This window comes from Lygodium microphyllum, chromosome 5, assembly GCF_053477565.2.
Source record: "Lygodium microphyllum isolate KBCC chromosome 5, Lygodium_microphyllum_v1.1.10, whole genome shotgun sequence".
Classification (NCBI taxonomy): Eukaryota; Viridiplantae; Streptophyta; class Polypodiopsida; order Schizaeales; family Lygodiaceae; genus Lygodium; species Lygodium microphyllum.
The window spans coordinates 150,774,198-150,784,848 of NC_141139.1; the positions used below are offsets into that span (position 1 = coordinate 150,774,198).

At 46.0% G+C, this 10,651-nt stretch overlaps 1 protein-coding gene across 1 annotated transcript; it reads right to left on the reverse strand.

The window, feature by feature from the left end:
- Positions 1-2,033: 2,033 nt before the first annotated feature.
- On the reverse strand, positions 2,034-3,418 carry LOC148036536 (uncharacterized). The gene is made up of 3 exons (XM_087678944.1): positions 3,080-3,418; positions 2,514-2,989; positions 2,034-2,133 (listed from the first exon to the last, which is right to left on the reverse strand). Exons 1-3 carry the CDS (start codon positions 3,416-3,418, stop codon positions 2,034-2,036), a joined length of 915 nt encoding a protein of 304 aa, XP_087535070.1.
- Between the last annotated feature and the right edge of the window lie 7,233 nt (positions 3,419-10,651).

Below are 10,651 nucleotides of genomic sequence, written 5' to 3' on the forward strand. Positions count from 1 at the left end.
TAACATCCAATATTAGTATATGCATGAGGATGCTCATTTAAAAGTTGTGCAGGTTTAATCTCATTGCATGAAGCCCCTCTAAGGAGTACAAATATGTACTTACTCACTAAAGCGTATAGCAAGGGCAAGCTTGAAGTGGCACATTTTTGAACCCTGTGATTGACTATAAAAGGAGATACCCTTACTCCTTGCATGTGGCACGACTCCCAACCTTATTTTGTCTTGAATGGAGTTCCGGGGGTGCTTGGACTCAGGGGGATACTAGTACATACTCCGCTTCGCGGCAGCTGCCGCAAAGTGGCATGCGAAGTTGCTGTGCTGCAAAGTGGCATGCGAAGTTGCTGTGCTATCGCATGACAACTTCTCTCAATAATCCATTTCTCCTCTTTCTCCCTCATATTTCCCCTCCCCTCTCCATTTCCAATATGAGTTATTTCTCTCTCTGACTCTCTCTCTCTCTCTCTCTCTCTCTCTCCAATTCTCTCTAAGCACCCTCTCTCTGTGTCACACACACACACACAAAACTTAAAACTAAAAGTAGTTTAAAAAATTTGTAACACAAAATGCCAAACATAGAAACAAACTCTTCTATGCACCATACTTACAAACTTTCATCTCGACATCAATGTAGGCAATCATACGCTTGCACATGCGATACTTAGAAACAACAACGTAATCTGAAACAGGTCATAATCGAGACAAAGACCAAGTACCATGAAAAGAATTTCTATAAGAGACCTAGTGAAAACGAAGCCACAAACGCTGCAAGTGTTTCTAAGCACCATAGGCAAATGGTCGATGCCAACAAAAAAAGACAATGTCTCGAAGATGCCTAATAGAAACAAAGCTTCCTCTTCTTTGAGTAATCATTAACAAAATCTTCCTCGTTGAGCAAAACATGCGAAGGCGAAGCCGGGAATGATCCCATAGTTTCCATTGGTAATAGCATGGGCGATGCAGTAGTCCTACCTCTCTCTTTACCACCTGCATTGGAACAAAAATCACAATATAAGTACGTGGAATAATAACGTTACACTAAAACAGGTCATAATTGAGACAAAGACCAAGCACCACAAAAAGAATTTCTATAAGAGACCTAGTCAAAATGAAGCCACAAAGGCCAAGTATAAGGCACCGACGTGTTTCCAAGTACCATAGGCAAATGGCCGATGCCAACAAAAAAAGACAATGTCTCCAAGACGCCTAATGGAAAGAAAGCTTCCTTTTCTTTGAGGAATCATTAACAAAATCCTCCTCCTTGAGCAAAATATGTGAAGGCGAAGCAGGGAACGATCCCACAATTTCCATTGGTAATCGCAGGGGCGATGCAACGATCCTACCCCTCTCTTTACCACCTGCATTGGAACAAAAATTACAATATAAGTACATGGAACAACTAACAAAGATCATTCTATTCCAACAATAATAATACCTGGTCGAACATTTGTGAACCACTCTGTAGGTACTGACAAACGTTGATGCAACGTCACAAAACAACCCAAATCCTTGAACCCATACTTGAACTAATGCCTCGGTATCTTATCAGTATGAGAGCGTTGAAATCTCTTCTTATGGTCAACCTCATACATATGCACCCGAAAACATTGCGTGTATCCACAATGTACAACTTCAATAAAAAATGGAAGCTTGATGATGATATTAACGTCATCATATAAACACTCGATGACCCTTGCAAGTGTCCTTCTTATGATATCATCAGGAGCTACAGTGAGTAACATGCACTGTAGCTCCTTTTGATAATCAGAAGCTAGGTAATAGTGCCACTCTAGGATAGACATCTGCAAAAGTTAAATAAATAGTGAAATATGAAAAAAATATACTTCAAAGAGAGTATACTCCAACCAAACAGGGTATAGAGAGCAATTCACATATATGTAAACCAGCGTCCCTGCATGGTCGTCAATAACTAAATCTCCACAAAGAAAGCAACAGAGAGCAATTCACATATATGCAAAACCAGTGTCCCTACATGGTCGTCAATAACTACATCTCCGCAAAGAAAGCAATGCACATTACTGCACCCTTCGAAGAACATCCTTGTATACAATGTTTGTGGTCATATCCCCATTCTCTTCACCCAATAGCACTTTCACACCATGCGAAGATTTTATGCTTCAAAATGCAACATACAGCTGACCATGTGTAAATATTGGTGCCTTTAGATAAAGCCCAACAATGAACAAAGTCTGCCCATGTGACTTGTTGATTGTCATAGTGAATGCCAACCAGATGCCCCCTGCATAGTAAATGGCAATTGTGTAGCATTCGAAACAAAAGTAATCCGGGGAATAAAAACTCGTTCGCCCACATTTGCCCCTGTTATTATCCAAGCATCTATCACTTTCCTATTGAAAGCTCTACATGTCAATCACGTACCATTACACATATCCCTTCTTGGATTTAGGTTTCTAAGAAGAATAATAGGTGCATTTATCTTCAGCAGCAATAAATGAGGAGGAAATCCACCTCCAAGGTCCAATGTATTTAAATACTCAACAGAGTATAAAAATGAGTCATCGGTCTTTGCAATTGAATCTGCACTATAATATTGCCTGACTTTCCCTGGCATTAGTTGCAATGCACGATCATTCAAAGTAGCCACCTCTCTATTCCGCGAGGCAAGTATAGTCCACTCACTAAAATACGACGTGTAGTCACCCACATTGGATACGTCACTGTAGACACTATCAATCAGTGTTTCGATAGATTGCCCTTTTAATACCATGCTAGGTGGAGCACACAACTTATCACAACTTTCGGTAACACCCACTCCATCCTCTATTCCTTGAATCCAACAGATAAACCCATTGTCCACCACACTACCAGTTGTCAACACTTGCATATTGCCAGATAGCCTTAGCACCCTTATGTAACGCCACAAATCAGAGTAACACAATGCAACATTAACAATATCCTCACGTGTTTCCTTTACCACAATCGGCAAGACCTGTCTAAAATTCCCCCCAAACTAAACAACTTTTCCACCAAATGGCTTATCACAGTTCATAACATCTCTTAGAGTTCTATCAACCGCTTCGAAGGCATATCAATGGGTCACAGGAGCCTCATCCCACAAAATAAGGCTCGCTTGTCTCAATAATCGAGCAAAGTCACTTTGAACATGAATATTGCAAGTGGATCGATTATTTAATTCTACTAGGATTTTAAACCGCGATTGAGTTGTACGACCACCTACAATGCCACATGATGCTGTTGCCAACGCTATACAACCGCCACTGCGCACCTTCGCAAGTAAACATAGTAAACATTTGTATAGGAAAGTCTTCTCAGACCCACCAGGACCATCCAAAAAGAATACATCCCCAGTATTTGTATCAATAGCATCCATGACTGCACTAAAGGCAATTCTTTGTCCTTCATTCAACATTCCCTCCATGGATTCAGAAACCCTATGTTGTTCTGATATCTTGTATGCATATTCATCTTGCGAAAGAGGGTTAGCATGCAGTTGTGAGTTTGGTTGATGAGGTTCAAGCAACCCATCAAAATCACAGTGTCTTCATCCTACATGACGTAAAAGGTCTTGCAGATGCAATAAAGCAATGTTAGAAGCCTCATGCTATAGAACACCAAGAGAGGCGTGCACGTGCTATAGCTACAATCTATACATGATATCCTCTACCATCGGCACCAAAAATCTTTCCCATAGATGGCTAGGCCAAGCTAGCTCACAAAAGACCAAAATTGCAACAAACAAAGTTCGGAGTTGAGCACCAATTTGCACAAAGGCAGCTTCTTCTAAGCACACAACATATTCATCATCGCTCTCCAACATGCCCCTTGCAATGCAAGCATCCCTAAAAGTATCATAGATCACACTATCAACAGTATGCAAATCTTGAAAAGAAGTACATCCCCAACACTCTGTTAAAAGCATCCGCAAATAGTAGAGCTCACCACAGGTAGGCGCCACAAAATACATCCGACCACATGTATTCCCACTCTTCCTTCTAGTCCACATCTTATGTCATGCATTTCACACCCAATACAATGGAAAGTCCTGATAGCGAATAGTCCTAGCCTCTGGATGAATGCGGTTGCACACAAACCATTTAGTAAGAGTAGTTTTCTGGAGGTCTTCATTCCACACAACATCTGTATACTATCTGTATCCCGAAACACCACATAGTTCTCACCAGGTAAGTGTATCTGCAAACGTTGTATATCAGGCTTTTCATCATGCAATGCATAATCATAGATCCCCCAACACGCCTCAGAGGCAGAAACATATCGTGCATCCAAATAATTTTGTATCTCGTCCACCTCATGAACATTGCCACCATTCCGGACTAAATCTACCCCAACAGAAAATTTGATGGTTGCACAGTCATGCCCCTTATACACATACTTATACAAGTACTTAATAGCCACAATTGTCGAGCACACCAGAGAGAGAGAGAGAGAGAGAGAGAGAGAGAGAGAGAGAGAGAGAGAGAGAGAGAGAGAGAGAGAGAGATGATAATATGATCTGACCATAGATAATACGATCTGAGATGTAGTATTCCAGCGTGGAGAGAGAGAGAGAGAAGCACGGCGTCTGGAACTTCATCAGCAGCAGTAATCCCAAGTTGTGGGCACTTTGCAGTGCACGCTCAGTTGAGCCTAGCGTGGAACGCTGCACCCCCTGCCCACCGCGGAATGCCTCTACGAGCTCCCCTCTCCACATACAAAATGTTGCCAGCTTCACCAACACCTCTCTCTCTCTCTCTCTCGTGTGCCCTGAGATATATATATATATATATATATATATATATATATATATTACGATCTGACAAGAGATAATATGATCTCACACTTCTCTCTCTCTCACGTTTGCACAGAGAGAGAGAGAGAGAGAAAGAGAGGAAGAGAGGACTAACCTACTGCCTGCTTACTGCATGCCTCCTCTTGTCTACTACTTGTGACAGTGAGAGTGAGACTCAGAGTGAAAGAGAAGGTGGTGGAAGGAAATCATGTTTCCTTCTTTTTGCCCCCAATCATGTGACATAAATGGTCACTTTGGTTTGGTTTAGGAGCTAGGTTCGGGAGCACTGTGGTGCTTTGACACTTTCCTGAACCTGTAGCTCAAATAATAATGTAGTATACCCCGAAATGCCTCTGCGAGCTCCACCGACTCCCTTCGAGCCCTTTCCAAATCTTCCTTCTCTTTCTTTTTTCGCTTCTCCTCTCTTTTTCCATGTAGGGCCTTGGTTCATTGTCCCACGTGCCTTTGTGGTGTAGCCTGGGATTCTCCCTCCTCGTCGGCGTCCTTTTCCGTCTCATCAGACGACCTCTGCTGCTCTTCCGTGTGAGGCGGGGACTGTGACGGTGACTCGCCACTTTCCTCGTCACCTCCCTCTTTGTCTTCTCCTGCTTGTCCCTGCCCTATCGCTTCTTGGATGATTGCCATAAGGACACCTCCAAACCTTATGGTGGAGGCCTTGGAGGATGATGCCTTGCGGGTCGATCGGGACGACGGGGACTCTCCTGCCACGGCTCTTCCTCCTATTGCTAGGGCCTTCGCTGAAGCCTCAATTGTCTTTCTCACGAACCCATTAAGGTTCACCTCATCCAGCGATTGCATCGCAATGCTGTCGAGCAGGGGTACATTGATTCGGGTCATAATGCCGTTGTACCTCTGGCTTGAGAACAGGGCATGCATCATCTTTGCCTGCAGCTGAATTTCTTGGTTGGGGATGTCCGCCAGGCTAATAACGTGATTGGTGTAAACGTTCACTTTATCCATCCCCAACATGGCATAGATGTCTCTTTTTGGCTTCCTTTCCACCTTATTTGGCAGCCCTAGTGCCCTTTCCACCAACTCGGGGGTTAGCTCGATCTGCACCTGTCTGATAGCTTCCTTGTCACGCACCGTGACGGTGCCCCTATTTCTGTTGAAGGTACGCAAGAAATCAGCGCACAGGGTGTAATCTATCCTCTGGCCCACTGCGTCCAGGTACTTCTGTAGGTGGCACTGCTCTATGATTTGACGTACCGCCGGTTCTTCGATGGCTACGTCTTCAAGGTTGAAGACGTGGCGGAACTTTAACTGGTTGAAAGCTCTTGTTTCCACTGTGAGACCATACTTTACTTGTTCCTCCTCCGAGAAGGGAAGCTTGCCTGCTTTGTCCTGGCTTGCTATGGTCGCTACCTGCACATTTAGCCATTTCCATTTTTAGTACTTTTTGGCAACTAACTTGCTGGAAGAACAAAAGCATAGCAGGTTTTATTGAACCTAGCCTTAACTTTGCTTTTCAGATTTCTATCACCACCTTTTACTTTTGCATCTCCAATTTAAGCGTTTCACACTTGGTTTACTTTTTAGATTTTATTTCATTTATCCACCTTACTACCCCTTCCCCCCTTTGGAAAAGAAGAATCCGTCCCAGGATTGGAGTCTGCGAGGCGAAGGCGTTCATCTTTATTTGTGTAGGAGCCAAGCATAGAAGTTGGGGTTATATTCCAGTTAAGCAGCGCAGTCCAGATCAAAGGGTCGAATTCCTACATGTGTGATGTACGTGAGGACATCTGTGAGGAAATCACCGGAGTCGACCCGACTTGCGATATGGAGCTCTTCCTCTGTTAAGAGGCGGTCGAGATAGGGGTGCCCTGTGATATGCTCGTCCATGTGTCGATCCCAAAGAGTGGTTAATACTCTATACGAGGTAGGCGCGACGTAGGTGGGATCATACTTGGCTGTTTTGATGGCTCGGCGTTGTTTGGCGTTAGTCATTATGCGACATCCGTCGACTTCCCATTGCAACCTAAGAGCATACCACTGCCTTAAGAAGGGTGATCCCGTATCAACAAGGTGGGATAACCTTGCGATTTCTTGGTCCGTGATGGGGCAGACGTTGTCCGTGGGTCATATGATGTGATGAGGCATTGTTTAATGGCTTGCTCTTTGGAGACCTCGCTAGCGAGCAACTCAACGCGGCAGAGCGAGAAGCTTGTGCAAAGGCGAATTCAAAAGTCTTCCAAGAGCAAGGCATATTGCGCACTTCTGTTGCAAAGGGTTATGTTTATAGACCCAAGTCCAACCGGTCATAGCTGAGAGCCAGAGCTACAAAGGTGGCATCGAGCTGTTTGATGCAGTCCACCACATCATCTCTCATGTCCTCTGCAAGGTTAGCGGCTAGTGTTAGAAATGACTTTCGTTCAGAGGAGGGCGTAAGGCCGACTGATGGTCGAGGTTTGCTAGAACTAGAGGTTCTGGCTGTACAGAGTTGCAGCTGGGAGTCCCTTTGAGTCGGCGACCTGGCTGTTGGCAAGATGGGTGGGTTAGGTTCGGTCACAGTAGCTGGGCTGCTGTAGTCAGCTAGGCTGCAGAGAGGCGGGTTGACCTGGTTGGATGATGCCACTTGTGGTGGTGGTCATTGTTTGGGCCAATAGGTGTGTGCGACTCTCTTGGGCTGACGCGTAGAGGAGTCGGATGGCTGGGGTTCTGGAGAGCACTGCGGCCCATGGTCTTGAGACATCGGGTGACAGGGGCTGATCAGACTTGAGGTCGGTGTAGAACTAGTGCTTTTGGCAGTAGGGACCTTAGGAATCCACAATGAGGCATTCCCCTCATAGTAGCCTTGCGCATGCAGGAGGATTTTAGGGACCCATATTTGCTTAATCACGCGGCGCTTCCGATGATGGCGTCTTGGTTTCCTAGATTTAGAGTTGTAGGTCGTATGCATACATGCGCGTCTAGTCCTAGGCGGTTCTCGAGGCTGTTTAGGCACCCATCGCAAGCGAGGTTGTTGGGGTTTTGCTTTGGTTGCTACGGCCTGCAGTTTATGGGAATCTGGGAGCGGTAGATATGCATTACCCCCCTCCTTAGTCTTGCTTACGGCTGTTTCTATCGGTGGCCCTGTGAACGGTGATGGTGTTACGAGGCCCTTGCTGAAAGCTGTGACAATGCGCACGTTGCCGATTGCTAAGTGGATGCGCTGTGACTTATAATCAACATTCCAGTGGGTCTGCTTTTTAAAGGTTCGCCCGAGCAATGATTTTGTGCCTGCGTCCGTGGTACTTGAAAATACATAAAACAGCATGGAGACAGTTTCAGACTCGATAGAAATGGCGACTCTGTTTTGCGGAGAAGCGCATAGGATTGAGCCCCATATGGGCTTAATTTGGCCGTCGTGGGATGAAGTAGTGGTTTGCTAAGTTGGATCCAATGCTTGTGTATTAAGACATTGAAATCTGCCCCCTCATCAATCAAGGCGTTAAAGGAGCACGTTTGCTTGGCAGTGACCGTGACACGGAGGTAGGCGGGTTCTACAGCCTCCTCCTCATTATTGTAGATTTTAGTAATTGTGGCTACCCGTATTTTGACTGGCGGTTCTAACATTGGTGGCTCGTGCAAAGGATGAGTGGAAGGGTAGTACTTCTTGATACGGCTGCCATTGAAGAAGCCTATTCCATCGCCGTCCAGTGTCTCAAGCTCGACATTACCAGTTCGGCTGGTTGCCCGAACCTTGAAGGGTTCGAGACCTCTGAATTTCATTTTTTGCTTATGTCCTTTTACTAAGTAGAGGAGCACTAAGTCACCCTGCTCAAACTCCCATTGCTTGATATGTTTGTCAAACCAACTCTTGCGTCGGGCTTTCTCGCAGATAAGTGCGTGGGTGGCTAGAAGACGAGTCTCTGATAGGCGTTTCAGCTCGGCCAAGCATTGCGTCCATGCTTCCTTCCCTTCCCATCATTCTTGGAGCGCTATTCTCAGGGATGAAGAATTCTAATGGGAGAATGGCTTCAGTCCCATAGGTCAGCCTAAAAGATGTTTGACCGACGGCTGTTTTATAAGCTGTTTGGTAGGCCCACAAGGCTGCCATCAACTTGTTATCCCAGTCGCTTCGTGAGGCTGAAACCACTTTAGTCAGGACATTGATGAGAATTTTGTTGGTTGATTCTGCCTGGCCATTAGCCTGAGGGTAGTATGGTGAGGATTTGCGATGGATGATAAGAAAGGCGGATAGAAGATGGGCTATCACTTCGTTGATGAAGTGTGTTCCTTAGTCGCTAACCAGTTCGATGGGGGCAACCGAAGCGCGAGATTACTTGCTCCCATAAGAACTTGGCAGTCATCCTAGCATCATTTTTTCGTGTGGCTCTCGCCTCTGCCCATTTCGTGAGGTAATCCGTGGCCACCACAATGTACTTGGCTTGTGAGTATTGTGCCGCGGGGCTGATGGGTCCTATGAAGTCAATCCCCCATTTTTCGAAGGGTTGGCGAGCAATAACAGGGGTTAACTCCATTTGATCCTTACGAATCGGGACTTTTGTCCGTTGGCACTCGTCACAATGCTTGACGAATTGCTTAGCGTCGCGGCAAAGTGTGGGCCACCATAGCTGGGACTGTAGCACCTTCCGTGCTGTCGTGTCTCCGCTAAAGTGTCCTCCTGCAATGCCGTTGTGCGCCTCTGACAGCACATCATGCATCTCATGCTCACACACGCACCTACGCAGCAATCCGTCTTGCCCCAGTCTATAGAGTTGGCCTGCAATCAACTGGTAGGGCTGGATTCTCAGGATCAAGCGCCTAAGCCGTGCCCATTCTATTGGTCGCTCGGGTAGTCCGTGCTCGAGCACTTGGACTATGTCGTCTGCCCAGTATGGTGTTAGATCGGCCCTAAATAGGTCTCCTTCGCTAGACAAGTGGAATAAGTGGGCATTACCTAACTCGTCCATGATGCCTTGTCCAGCGGCTTCTCCTGTGGGTATACGGGACATATGATCAGCCATGTAATGCTGTTTTCCCTTTTGTACCACCACAGAGAAATCAAACTCTAGGAGCAGGAGGAGCCATCGAGCTATACGTCCTGTAGCATAAGGTTTGTTCACTAAATAGAGCAGGGCTTGATGGTCCACGAAGAAGGTAAAAGGGGTGGCCAACAGGTAATGCCAGAACTTCTTCACGGCGAACACCATGGCTAATCCCTCCCTTTCCGTTGTCGAATAATTCATCTCCATTTCAGTGAGTTGCCTGCTAGCAAAACTCACTGGGTAATCCAAGTTATGCTCACCAGGTTGGCACAACACTGCCCCCATGGCAAACTTAGAAGCGTCAATGTGTACGTGGAAGATAATGGTCAAGTCTGGGGCTCGTAGAATCGGTGCCGTTGTTAGAGACTTTTTCAATTCTTCGTACGCCCCTTGGCATGCCTCGGTCCACTCGAAGACAATTAGCAGCTTGTACAATGACCTAGCGATCAGTGCATAGTTCAGCACAAACCGCCGATAGTATCCTGTGTGACCTAAGAAACATTGAACTCCCTTGTAATTCCTTGGGGGTGGAAGGTCAACGATAACCTTGACCTTCGAGAAGTCCGTGGCAATGCCGTTCTTCGACACTACATGTCCTAAGATGCATCCGTGCTTCACCCAAAACTGACATTTCAAGGGGTTCAAGGAGAGACGATATAAGCGACACCGTTCAAAGACTGCGCGGAGTTTATCTAGGTGTTCAATCCAGATCGAATGGACACACAGGTCATCGACAAAGACCTCTAACTCCTTGCGAAGCATGTCCTTGAATATGGTGCACATGAGGCATTGAAAGGTGACGGGGGCATTGGTCAACCCGAAGGGCATGACTACGTACGCAAAGACGCCCCACTCAGTGGCAAAGGCGGTCTTG